This window comes from Falco cherrug, chromosome 4 (assembly GCF_023634085.1).
Source record: "Falco cherrug isolate bFalChe1 chromosome 4, bFalChe1.pri, whole genome shotgun sequence".
NCBI lineage: Eukaryota > Metazoa > Chordata > Aves > Falconiformes > Falconidae > Falco > Falco cherrug.
In genome coordinates, this window is record NC_073700.1 from 28363374 (window position 1) to 28376788 (window position 13415).

The 13415-nt window shown below is 57.1% G+C and overlaps 1 protein-coding gene across 1 annotated transcript; it reads right to left on the reverse strand.

Annotated features, from left to right (window-relative positions):
• Window positions 1-3668: 3668 nt before the first annotated feature.
• On the reverse strand, window positions 3669-12782 carry NT5M (5',3'-nucleotidase, mitochondrial). Its single transcript, XM_005435668.4, has 5 exons — window positions 12162-12782; window positions 8629-8729; window positions 8097-8157; window positions 7574-7688; window positions 3669-7378 (listed from the first exon to the last, which is right to left on the reverse strand). Exons 1-5 carry the CDS (start codon window positions 12423-12425, stop codon window positions 7221-7223), a joined length of 699 nt encoding a protein of 232 aa, XP_005435725.1. The 5' UTR covers window positions 12426-12782; the 3' UTR covers window positions 3669-7220.
• Between the last annotated feature and the right edge of the window lie 633 nt (window positions 12783-13415).

Here is a 13415-nt window from a genome sequence, read left to right on the forward strand (position 1 = left end):
CGGCGGTGCTCATGAGTGCAGCGTCAGCAGCATCAGCAGTCGGTTTCCAGCTGCTGTGAGCTCTGGCCCCACGCTGCCCACAAGCCTGGCCCCGGGGAGGCAGGGAGAAGGTGGCATGCTCACGTCTAAACACAACATGTTCCACAAGCATGTTTGTTAACACAGTCGCAAATAAACATTTCACAGGATCTTTGCCAGGATGTCGGGCATAATGTGTGTGGAGCCTTGAAGGACATGAGAAAGCTGATGCAGCCCATCACCGTGGGTTCTGATCTGGCCTCCCCAGCACTTCTGGGGTAAGGGAAGTTTTATTCCTCTCCAGGGAGTGCGTTACTTAAGCCCTCGTGCACAAATAGAGAAGCAAAGCTCATTAATCCTACCAGGATGGAAATGATCGTGATGCTGGGGGAGAAGGGGAAGGAGAGAGGAAACCACCAGAAACCATCCCGGTTCCGCTTGCCCTTGCCACCCATGGCACTGCCCTCCTCTGCCCCCCACAACGGGCTCTGGCTTCAGGGTGAGCGGGTAGAAAAAGCAAAGTAATGGCCCTGGGTCCTTGGGGGATTTCAGGTTTGCAGGGGCAGGTTGAACAGTCTCAGCTCTGGGAGTGTTGGGGGGTCCCGGGGGGGCGCAGGGACAGAGCTAAGCAGGGAGGCATGGAGAAGGGGGGTATTTTTTCCAGGATATTTTCTATCTGGACCCTATAGACCCCTAGCTCCTCTCCTAACCCACACGTTTCCCATGCTTTTGCTCACCTCATTCCCTGCCCCATGCCACGCGGCAGCAGGTGAGCGAGGGGGGGGCTTGGCTGCTGGCAGGGGCCAGCCCAGCACCTTTCCCCAGCGCCTGCAGCTGCTTCCTCGGAACCCCACGGTGCTCCGGATGGCCCCGGCACACTGTGCTGCTGTGCCCACCCGGAGGGATGTGGAGGGCGTTGGGAGCCCGGGCTGGGATAACCAGGAGGGCTGGGGGCCGGAGGGAGGACTGACCCTGCTGCTGGAGGAGCCCAATCCTGCTCCGCAGCCCGGCTGGCAGCTGCGCTCCCACACACGATCGTACAGTCCCCTCTAGTGGATATTTCTCCTTCATCTCCATGTTCATCCTGCCTACGGTGCGCGGGCACCGCCGGGCTCCAGACCCTGGCCCTGAGCAGTGACCCCGGGGCACCATCCTGCTCCCCTCCCAACACCGGTCCCGGTGGCCGAGCAAAACTCTGTCCAGTGGTTGCCGTGGGCTGAGCCATCAGTGCTCCTTCCCCTCCTGGGCATGGGGGTGACTCATCCCCCCGCTGCCCCCTGCCCTGGCTGCGTCCCACGACACCCACCGCCCTTGCGTCAGGGCTGGCCCCAGCTGGCCCCGCAGCCCTCGCTCTCCCGCTTCGCCGGGTGTTGCACCAGGTCAGAGTTAGTTGGGCACTGGCCAACATGAGAAAGAGCTAACGAACACCCGCATGGCGCCAGCGTCCGAGGGATCCAGGTGTGAGCGTCGCTTGCTCCCACGCTGCTGGGTACTGCAGGCTCGGGCCAGCTCGGACCGGGGTGAAGCGGGTGGCTCTTGGGGCGAATTCCCTCGGCACCGCACTCCCGGCAGGTAAGGGGCTTCACACCATGGCTGTGAACTTTTCCACCTAGGACTTTTCCAGTGCAATGCCCAAATTCAGCATCCAGCCGAGGGCAGTGCTTACACGTTAGGGATGGCATATTTGCTATTGACAGCCTTTTCCCCATGGCAGTGCTGCTCCACTGCAACCCCTGGCCATGGGAAGGGTGCGAAGGCTCCTGTTGGCACCATCCCAGAATGCTCCCCTGTGCTGAGGGTGACCAGGGCCAGGTCACCACCACCTCCAATCTGTAGAGGAATGAAGGTAGTGGGTTAATGAACATTGATAATATACAGCTGTAGCCTTGCTTCAGGGGCGGTGGGTTGGCTGATGTACAGCTGTGGCTTGTTCCCACAAAATAGTTAAATAGCTCTGAGGAGGGTGAGAGAGGGGAGTTGGGGATGAAAGAGGTTTGGATGAAGCAGAGAGTAGGAAGGGTGTGGTGTGACCTCTGGAAGCCTGGAGGAGCAATGTGGACAGCGAGGAATAACCTGTAGTAGCAGCTGGATTTATGGACAGTAGAATCTCACCCATGGTAAAGCCTTGCTGCAGCTTGCTAGTTTGCCTGTGTGGTGACAATTGGTGCCCTGTGTGAGGTGGTGATGGCAGTCCCCGATGTACCTGAGACAGGTGGGGAAAGCCTGCGATTCACTGGGAAAGGTGAGCAGTTGGGGACAAAGAGAAGGGAGCCTGACCGCCGTAACTTGAACTGCAACACCTTCCTGCTCCTCTCTGCTTGCCTTGGAAACTGTGCTTGTCACCGGAAGATATGTGATAACTACAACCTGAGGCTTTTCAAGGAGAAAAAAGGTATGCAGGAGAGTGTGGAGGAGCTGATGCAGCCGCGGACCTGTGGGTCAACTGTACACCAGCAGTTTGTGATGACTGGTAGGGATGCGGTTCCTCCACCTTGCTCCACCTTTTACTGGGAAACATGTGGCCCTGGTGCCAGCCTGGCTGGTGGCTCCTAGCAGAGCTGGTGTCAAACCCGCTGCCTCTGTCCCTGCGCCAGGGAAAGGACCGTGTCTCCTCTGGGGAGCTGGGACCTCCAGCATGGTGCAGGGGTAGTGGGGGATGAGAAGCAGCTGGGGCCCGGTGCTTGCTGCCAGGCTTCGGAGGCAGCCCCAGGAAGCAGCTGCAAGGGCAGAGAGGTGCTTGCTGCCCAAACCAGCCCCAGGGCAGCTTTGTGTGCCCCACAGCAGGATCCTGGGGGGATGCACACCCAGTCCAGGCTGTGCTGCCTGAGCTGGCAGCCAAACCACCCTGTCCCCATGCTGGCCAGGAGCCCCCGGGGTGTCCCAGCTCCAGCAGGGCTGCACCTCCAGCTCACGGATGCAATCCTGCTCACACCTCGCGTCGTGTCCTGGAGTCTCACCAGCGTGAGGACAGTGTACCCCAGCCCCAGTGCAAATGCCCAGTCCTCCCTGCTGTCTCATGGTACAGCAGGGCAGGTCACTGCCTCCTGCGGGACACTCCTGACCTCAGCATCGGGGCAGCAGAGTCAGTCCTTGCGCTGTCCTGTCTCTGCCAAGCACGGCTCAGGCCCAGAAACGCACATCTCTGGCATGGGCTATGGCACAGACCACGTTTTTCCTTGCTGTAGCATCTAGGCAGGGGCTGAGCTATGGCAGGATTGGACTCACCAGTAAATGGGCAAATTGAACCTCCAAGGACTTGTAACTTATCTAATGCAGTGCTCTGAGCTGGAAGAGGCAAACCAAACTGTTCTTAAAGCTGCACGTGGTAGTGAGTTAGTGCTGCATTGAATACCTGGGGGGGAAAAAACCAGTTCCTACGCTTTGTCCCAGCATCAGCACTCACCTCCTCCATGCTGTGCTGATCCCAGCTACTGTGCTCAGGGCAAGAAGAGTCCAGGGCAGGCCACTGGAGCATCACTACCCGCAGCCTGATCCAGAAATGGGGATTTTCCCAGCCCTGCAGCCCTCCCTCCCTGCTCACAGCATACAGGCACTGGTCAAGTGCAGGGGTCCTTGTGGCATGGCCCCACAGTGGAAGGAGAAACCTGTGGATGCCCTGCGGCCTTGCGTGGAGCAGCCTGCAGTGATGGACAAGGTAGGAAACCCTGGGGAGAGCCAGCCCATGACGGTTCCAGTCCCTTTTATAGCATCTGCTCTGTAGCCCAACAGGAGACACACCTCACAGCTTTGTTTATTACAAAAGATCTTTAGGAAGCTGATTGCTACCAAAACCATCCCTCAGCTTTACTTCTGCCCACAGAGCATCTAACAGGGGACCGGCACTGCCAGGGCAGCAGGGCTGGGTCCAGGCTTTTTGAGCAAGGGGAGTTTCCCAAGCGTGGAGGTGAACCCCTCCATCCCCATGCTGAGGGCAGAGCCACAGGTGGGAAACTGCAAGACCCAAATTTCATTTCTAAGAAGCTGGATGCCAATAAAATCCAGTGTTTATTGCAATCTCCTCATCAGCCTCAGTTTTTAGATGTGCATTTAAAAATAAAAGCTCTGCACATCTTAGCTGGCCGCAGAAGGGCTTGAACACTGAAAGGGCTGATCCTTTGGGCGATGGAGAGCCATCTCCCAGTCCTGAGCTTGGTGGGAGCAAACAGGCCAGCTACCTGCTCGGGATTTCTGTGCATCGAGTCAGAGCCTCACGCATGAGAAACTCCAGCTCTGCTTTCAAGTACATTTGGCATGAACTCACATGGTCTCTCTGGTATCACATGTCCCACCAAGGGGGAAATACCTGCTGGCCCCCAAAGACCCGCATCCCTCAGCTCTGCCCCAGCCTTGGGGGAAGAAGCAGCTGCTGTAGCAATGTACCAGCTCCAGTTTTGGCTTGAGGATGGGCAGCAAGAAGGCTCTGGAGAGCTTTGGCAAGTTGTTTTTACATGGTGCTGCTGGGAAAAGAAACAGCTTGGACCCCATGAGGCCATCCTAGCTGCATGAAGGGGCTGGTAGCTGGTGGGGCTCCAGCAGAGCCCAGGGGTGTGTGATGCTCAGCAGTCATAGTGGTTGCCCATGGTTCTCGTGTAGCATCTCAGCTCCCTGCTTGCAAACCCTCCAGCCAAGGTGGCTCTTGGCCAGGGGGCTGCATATTGCAAACATCCCTCCCAAATACACCCCCAAACCAAGCCCACCACTCAGCAATGTACACAGTGCTTTAAACAGGGGTGGTGGTGTAGAAAAAAAAAAAAAAAAAAAAGCTTGTGGTATGTCACTCCCAGCACCATGGGCCAACCATGCTGTCTTTACAGACACGTCCCATCCCAAGAGACAGGATGGTTTTCAGAAAGATGGGAGATGATGCAGGCTCCATCCCTGGTGCTGCAGCAGCCGGGGAAGGCACAGGTTCAAAAGCACCACCTTCAGTAGCCCCTCTGTGTCCTGGACATGGTGGGAGGCCGCTGCCACTGCCAAAATAGGCTATTTGTTGGCTATGTAGCTTTAAGCTCACACAGTTTTTTTGCTGTGCTGATGGGGGCCCATAGGAGAGAGAGGCAAACCAAAGGCAGGAGCAAGCAGCATGGGGTGGCTAACCCTGGCTACCGCCGCTGCCCATGGGGCTACATGTCTCAGTGGGGAATTCTTCTCCTGCAGCCAGCAAGTCCTTGGGCCAGAAGAGCAGAGACATGCAGTGGGATCCCAGACATCATGGCAGGAGCAGGGGCCACAGAGCCTCTGTGGTGCCAGCAGTGCTGCATGCCAGCTCTGATGCACCCAGCACATCCCTGGGGTTTTGCTGGCAGCCCAGCACTGGCTCCTGCTTGGAACAGCCAGGCTATACCTGCCTTACGGCAGTGCCACGGGCAGCAGGGGGACACTGGCTCTCCCCAGCAGCTGGGATGTCTCTTCTCTGGGGCCAGGCAGAGCTGCAGTTCAGGGCAGGACTGGTGTGGGCTCGGGGAGGCAGGAACAGGCCAGGCAGGGCAGGAAGAGGCTGTGGGCACAGCTATGCAAAAAGCATTCCTCTTGGAGCTGTCTCTTGGTCCAAATGCTCCCTTTTCAGTGTCCAGCTGCAGCTCCCCAGCAGTGCTGGCTGCTCCCAGAGCTCAGCAGCCCCAGCAGAGCCATCTGGCAGTGGTGGCTGGCTCTGACAGCCACATGCTGCAGCCCCTTCACACCAGCCAGGTGGCCAAACACCTCGGCCACAGGGGTCCCAGCAGAAGGCAAGCAGGGCCAGCAGCACGCTCCGTCCCCAGACATCCAGAGCTGGGACAGTGACAGTGGCAGGCATCTGCAGAACAAACCCAATGCTACAGCCTCATAGGCCCCTCTGCTGGGCTTCCCCAGCCTTCAAGAGCAACATCCCCTCTGCTTCTTCCCTTACAGTACGTGAGGACTGAAACCAGCATCCACGGCTGCAGCCGTGACAATCCTCCACCAACACAACCCTCAGCCTGCCCTCTGGACACCCACGGTATGTCTGCTTTACCCACTTCTCAGCAACTCTGTAGCTCCTCCACCAGCCCCACATCCCCACACAGCAGCATCTTCTCAGGCAGCTCTGTGACACTGACCATCTCTGTGCCAGACCCTGGTGGGATGCAGCACCCAGGACCTTCTGTGTGGAAGCAGGGTGTCTGGCAGATGCACACCCAGAGCTTTCCCGGCAGGCTGATGTCAGATGCTACCAGGAGGAGGGAGATGAGGTGATGTGACCATGCAGCCTGTCTGTGCAGACCTTCCTGCTTTTCAAATCCAAGGAGCAACTGTCCGATCGCTGGCTGGCAGGGTGAGCCATAAGCACCCCCAGGGACTACCTGGCTCCTAGGAAAGGCTGGTGCCGCCACTGCCTGCTTGCTGCCCCAGAGATGCCCTGGGCAAGCAGCCCAGGAGTAATGAGCACGGGAGAAGAGCCCCTCTCTTCATAAAGTCTCAGCTCTAAAGCTGCGGCAGCTCCTCAGGGATGAGGGCAAGTGGGGATTCCTCCTGCCAATTGGAAGATGGCTATATCTTGGGTGTGACATTGCCTCAGGGCTTGCTCTCCACAGCCAGATCCACGGGAGGAGTGGTACTGTCCCTGTATCCTGCTGCAGGGACTTCCTGCGGGGAAGCATGTAGCTGTCGGGTTTCATCAGCTGCAAGGAACAGTGCAGCTGAGTCCGTGCAGAGAGTCTGGGCAGTGTCCACCTGCTCCCCCTGCCCTTCCAGCTGCCCCTCTCCCCAGACCCAGCACAGGCCGGGGGGATGTCTCCTCTGTATGAAGCCCTGCGAGGGCAAAACAAACCATGCAGATGATCCCCAACATAATGCGGAGAGGAGGATGGAGAGCTGGTCTGTGCCATGCAGTGCACTGACAAGGGCAGTGACATGCTGGGGGTGACCTTGTCCATCAGAAATGCCAGGGTGGCCTTGCAGGGGGTGCAGATGCAGCACTGAGACCCCAGGAGCCAGTGGAAAATGCCCCCCCAGCTGAGCTGCCAGGTCCACAGGGGCAATCCTGCTGCTGGTCCCTTGTGGCATGGCCAGGCTGGGGTCTGCTCTCTGGGTCTGGGTGGCTGTGGCTCTTCAGCTCACCCTCCTCTTCCTCTCTGTAGTAGGCACAGTGTCTGTCTGTCTGTCTGTGGTTTCAGCCTTCAGCAGGACTCCACATGGACACGAACGGCTGGCTGCAGCCTGGGCTGGCTGTGGGAGGCTGGTGTTTAGGTGGCCTGGCCAGGTGGCAGGCGTTTGCTGTCCAGAATGGCCTTCCAGTCGTCGGTCCAGGACTGCAGCCGGCGGCTGGGAGGCTTCAGCTGCAGGTGCTTGTTGTGGCAGGCCGTGAAGAGCACATGCTCCCAGCTGGGGTTCAGCTCAGCCCCTGCAAAGCAAGTGGAGAGGTCAGTTCTCTAGACAACTCCATGAGACGCAGAGGTTGTCCCTACTCCAACATGAGGAGCCTGCGGATACAACCCCCTGATGAGAGCCTGATTAAACAGGGAGAAATCAGCACCCATCACCCCCAGGTGCCATCTGCCCTCAGGGCTGCCTCTGGCCACTCCTGCCACCCTCTTACCTGTTATATCAGGTCTATCGTCTATAAGCAGGTCAGCAGAAACCACCGTCTTGTCTCGCGTCAAAACGATCTGCTCAAGAAACTCGGGGCCGAAGTGCTTCTCCACCCAGGCGTACTGGAAGGCAGGAGGCGAGCGGTGAGCTTGGGGAAGGCTGATGGATGGGGCAGGGGCTGCTCAGTGGAGCAGCAGGAGGGCACGGCACGAGCTACAGCCCCCATACAGGCGCACATCTCTCTTAATTAAGTTCATTAGTGGGAAGGATTTGGATGCTGCTGGAGCACAAGTGCTTTTAAAGCCAAGCAGCTTTTGACGTGATGAAATACTCAGCTCAAGCGTCTCAGTACATGCCAGTGGCAGGGGTCAGCTGATGGCAGAGCCGCTGCTCTGCCAAGATGCTTAGGAACAAAACTTGTGGGGCAGGGCAATATCACTGCTGCTTTACAGCCAGAGGCACGAGGGGTCAGCTGGCATGCGCTGAGCAGCGCAGTAGGGGACAGGGAGCTGGGATTCACAGCTGCTCACCTTCTCGTAAGGGCAGTAGCGGTACTTCTTGATTGGGCTTGTGCAGATGAACACGTCGGTGCTGCCACGAGGAGAAAAACAGGGGCAGAGTGTCACTCGGTGGCCAAACATGCTGATCAGACCCTGCTCCCCCTTGAGATACACCTGGGTGCTTCTGCAGGACCCCACTGTGTGCCTGGGCAGGCAGGCGCCCAAAGCAGACCCCCCACAACACACAGATCAAACCAGGGTGATTTAAAGTGTTAGTCCTCCATCTCGCAGGATCCTAACCCCAGGATGTGCACCCACACCTGCAGGACAAGCATGTTCCCCCTTTGACTACCCTTATGGGAGCAGAGATGAAGGCAAGGGGCTGATTTTCTTGGCGACTGCCCCCAGAGTCAAAGCCCTTGCTTTCCTTCCACGTTCGGCAGGCCGGGAGGTATTTTTAATGCTGATGTATTCAGTGCTTCTGCCAGGAGGTGGATGAGCCTGCAAAGCCACGGCTGCTCCCCCATCCATCCCTAAATCCCGTGGGCATGTTCCTACTCACTCTGCCAAATTTGCCATTTGCTTTACAGCTTCCACAGCTCCGGGGAGTGGGTCCAGCTCGATGAAGAAGTTCTTGGATTCCCAGATGCTGATGGCTTTCTCCTGTGAGGGGAAAGAGAGCAATTAGCGCACGGGGCTTCTTGCTACTTTTCTTCTTGCATGTGCATCTTCCCCACCCTTTGCTAGGACAGAGAGGATGGTGATGGTGAGAAAGGCAGGAGTGCTGGCTCTGGTCCCCTCCTGCTAACCTGCCCTGCCTCTGTGGGTGCCTCTGCTCCCCATCTTCCAGCCTGCACCCGTCCCATGCAATTTAGATGAGAGATGCCCTGGAGCCGGCTTGGTTTTGCCTGTGCAGCCCCAGACACAGAGGGCATGGCACGGTCCTTCAAGGCAAAACACAAGAGATTGTCCAAAATCAAACCAAACCCTGGGTCTGCATCTGGAGGGGCACCTCCACGTGGTCCAGCGACGAGCCCTGGTAGCCCTGCTGTAACGTGATGCTGTTCAGCCACGGATGCTGTCTGGCCTATTTGTCTCCGTCAGATCACTGAAATTCACAGCCAGACCACTCTCATAGGAGAAAGTGTATTATGGGATGAATTAATGTCAGGATGAATGCAGATGCTCCTCTTCAGAGATGCCTGGGCAAGGTCTACCAGGCAAATAGAGCATCTCCAGGCAGGGTTTGAAATGCTTAACACCCAGGTCGGCATCCCAAGTGCACCGGTATGGCACAGAGGGAGAGCGGAGCAGAGAGACCACAGGGAGCAAAACCTCGGGACAAGGGCAGAGTCCAAGGGCTGCCTGTGATGGGTCTGACACAGCTCTAAGGAACAGCATTCCCTGCACTCCCTCAAACAGGTAACAGCTTGTCAGCTGCCAAGCAAAGCAATTATTTTGCACAGACGCTGTGTCCTCGGGGAGGAGAGCCTGGGAGTGCTGCAACGTGGCTGCGGGCAGTGGAAGCAGCCTCATGCCAGTGTTGCAATGCTGCCAAGTAGCTGCAGCTGGGAGCAGTTTTGAAGGAAGCCCTGCCCTGAAGGATTGACCTTCATTTTGAGCACCCCTGTTTCTGTATTTGAGGTAGGGAAATTGGGACAAAAGGAACTCTAAGCCCATTCCAGCTTTCTTGTATTGCAAGGGTAGGGAGGAGCCGGCAGAGTGTCAGGGCAGGAGAGAGCAGCCTCGGTGGCACTTAGATGCTGGTTCTTACAGCTCACGGCAACAAACAGGCTGGCTGGACATGCCAGCTAGACTTGCAACTCCCTCCTGCCTGATGAGTAGGAATCTAGTGGGTAACCACCAGGTTTTGCCTTTACTACACTGGTACTGGGGGAAGAAAGCAGGCAGCCATGAGCAACGGGGTCTTCGCTGGAAACTCCAGGCTCGGGGCAGCAATGCCCCAGAGTAAACGCAGGGCTCACTCAGGGAGTCACAGTCTTCATCCTGCTGGCTGCCCATGCCGGGATGCTGGCTGCACACCTTGCCTGCTCTCAGGAAGATGAATGCATGAAGCCATTACGTTATTTGGGCACCAAGCATTTAACATGACGAGCCAGGATCAAACCCTGTATTTCTCAAAAGATCCCAGATAACATGTGAAGAGCAGACACCCAACTTAAAAGGAGAGACTACTCAGATCAGCTGTTGCATTCTTTCCTTTTGCCTGAGCAGCAGCAAACATTGGTCATTCAGAGGAGGGAAGAAAAGCTTTCTTCACACATGGTCATAATGGAACACACTGATTCGGTGCAAGAGAGCCAGCAGAAATGCCTCCTGGCACCATGACAAGAGCAGCTACCTTAACAGTTTGCCATGGGGCAAGGCAAGTATTCAAACTCCTGTTGCTCTGCTTTAGACCGGTGAGAAAAGATGGTTTATTTTTAAGATACTGACTGTAGTTGCACAAGAGACATCTGAGAAACGTGGCCTGATGCAGCAAAGCACTTCAAACCGTGCTGAAGTGTTCTCCTGCAGCAAGGACTTCCATAGCTATTCTGCTTCTACTTATGTCAAAAAGGATTTTGCAATCAAGCTTGATGAGGGAAGAACTAAGCTCGTCTTGAAGAAAAGACCCGCTTGGCTCCCAGAGCCAGAATAACTCCCTGAGGCACTGCACCCGGCAAGCTGCCTGGCAGATGGAAAAATCCCCCAGGCTGGGAATCCCACCATGTGCCAGGCAGGACAGACCCTCGATTTCCTTCTTCTTATCTCTATCAATGAGCAACTTCCTTGCCCGTCCAGGGCTCCCCATCCTTCCAGGTCTGTGTGCTCAGTGTATTGCTGAGCTGTTGTTGTCCCTCTCAGAGCTGGGACCTACAGCTCGTTGGACTCCTTGGCTCCTACTTTCTGGTGTCCTACAGCTGGTTGATAGTGCTCTCTGATGAGAGGAGACTGGAACAGCCCACGTGCCTGTAGCCACAGAGTGCCTCCTAACTCTCATTATCCCTGGTCTGAAACCACAGGTGAAATCAGGGCTGACCCGAGGTCAGCCTGTGGAAGTTTTGCTACTTGTTTAAGCCCAAGGTTTTGGTGGTTTTACGTGATCACAGCAGACACATGACAAGCTCCCTTAATTTAACACATCCAAAGTAGTTAAGATCAAGGGAAAAAAAAACCCCCAGCCACGTAGTTATCATGCATTCCTCTGCCAAACTTTCAGCATCTGCCTCACTGCATGAATGATGTCCTCCATTTCCCCTTCAGCAATCCCAACTAGAAAGGACTCAGTACTCCTTCAGCTCATCAAGCTATTTAGGACTTGGCCAGTGGGAGAGCCGCAGACCTTATTCACGTTCCCTTCCTTGGAGCCATCATACCAGTAACAACAAGAATACTTGCATTTGCTGTAACACTTTTCAACTAGCGCAACTGCAATCCACAGATGAGACTGCAGACATCCCATCGAGATGGGAACTTGTAGAGGCAGAAACTGACTTTCTACAGCACTCAGCCCTTCGCTGGATGATAAAGCACAACATAAAGAAAACTGCTTCTAGGCTTTAATTATTAAAATGAATACAATAATTTTCAGGCATGGGAGGGCTTGAAGTTGTTTTAAGTAAGCCCTCACATGAAGCATCAATTGCATGGCTTGCTCTCAACTTCTCTGCTGCAACCCACCCCTCACATTGCTGTTGAGGAACGAAATAATCCATCTAGGAGCAGTACCAATCCATGCAGCTTGGCCAAATCCGAGCTAGAAAACCCCAGCTATGCAACTTGGGGTATTTAAAAACAGATGTTTGGAAAGATCTCCTTTCTTTACATCTATCTGTATCCATGCATGCAAAGGAGGAGGGGGGGAAGACTGATGTGCATGAAAAATGCGGGATTTCTGGGAAAAAAGGCACTACTGGAAGCCCTCCTGTGTGCCGACCTGTACTTGTGTTTGGGTGGGACCTCTGGCCAGAACCCACAGCCCTCCCCAGCACAGCACCCACAAGTGGGGAGCCAGTGGGTCCCGTGGGGCCGGAGCTCCAGCCGCAGGGTGCGGAGCCAACACGCGCAGAGCCAGGGGATGCACAGACTCACACTCAGCTCAGGTCCCAGGCGCCCGTATTGCTCCGACACCCAGAAGCCCCTCCGGTCCTCCAGGGCAATGTAGGGCTTGTCGGGGTACCTGGCCCTGAACTTCTTGAGGAAGCCTCCCTCGAAGTCGGCCAGCACCCCGTCCATGTCCACCAGCACCCGCAGAGCCCTGCGGGACCCCGCTGTGGGGCCGAGCCCCCTGCCCAGCCCTGCCCAGGGGCCGCAGCGCCGAGGCCGCAGGTGCAAGAAGCTGCTCAGCAAAATCATGGTGGAGGGGGGGGCTCGGGGCAGGGGATGGGGGGCTCTGCGGGCAGGGAGGGGGGCCTTTATTTCAAGCACGCACCCCGCAAGCACCCCGCAAGCAGGCAGCCCTGGCAAGCACGTCCCCTTGCAGCAGCAGGAAGGAGCGGGGGGGATGCGGGGGGGGACGCAGCGGGGAGCAGAGGGGCCGCAAGAGGGGTGCGGGGGGGATGCAAAGGCCCGTCCTCGCCCCCAGCGCCTCTCCCCCGCCCCATCCCTCCCGGCGGGGGGCCCGGTGCCGCCCGGTGCCCGGCGCTGTGCTGCCCCGACCCGGCAGTGCAAAGCCCAGTTCCTCTTCCCGGTGCCTGGCCGAGCCCGGCGCGGCGGCACCGCCTTAAAGCGGCACCGGCGCCCTGCGACGGCGCGGTGCCCCCGCCCGCTCCCCCCGCCCCTGCCTCGCTTCCCCGGCTCCCAGCCTCGGGGGCACCCCGCGCCCCCGCCCCACCTTCCCCCTGCGGACCCTCTGCCCCCCGGTCCCCTGCCGACACCCCCCTCTGCCCGCAGCGGGATGTGGGTATGGCTTCGGGGGCACTTGCACGGTGTGGGGGCTTGTGTAAGGTGGTGAGTGTGCAGCTAAGCCTTGACGTAAAATACCCCCGTTTCTCCCAGTTCATGGGGAGGGGGCACGCTCTGCCCAGGGTCTCACTGGATGTAGTGCAGGTCTGTCCCCACGGGTGACGGGAACCCTTAAGAGATACTGCTGGGACCCCAAAGAAGTGCTGAGAGCACACCATGAAGGTCTGGGGCCCCAAAAGAAGTGATGAGAGCACACCATGAAAGTCTGCGACCCAAAAGAAGTGAGAGCACACGGCGAAAGTCTGTATGTTTCTGATATGTTCTGACACGGGACCAAAGATCACTCTGGTCGAAAAACACTGTGGGGATTAAAGCTGCTGAAGAAGGGGGAGGCTTCCGAGGGTGACTAACAGGATTAGGCAACCGCTGAGCTGGGAAAGA

Excerpts from the sequence above, each read along its gene's own strand:
- NT5M (XM_005435668.4), bottom strand. The coding sequence starts at position 12,425 with ATGATTTTGCTGAGCAGCTTCTTGCACCTGCGGCCTCGGCGCTGCGGC. Across the intron at positions 8,730-12,161 it reads GCCTGGGACCTGAGCTGAGT|GAGAAAGCCATCAGCATCTG; the intron begins GTGAGTCTGTGC and ends TTCCCCTCACAG. Across the intron at positions 7,689-8,096 it reads GCTACTGCCCTTACGAGAAG|TACGCCTGGGTGGAGAAGCA; the intron begins GTGAGCAGCTGT and ends CCTGCCTTCCAG.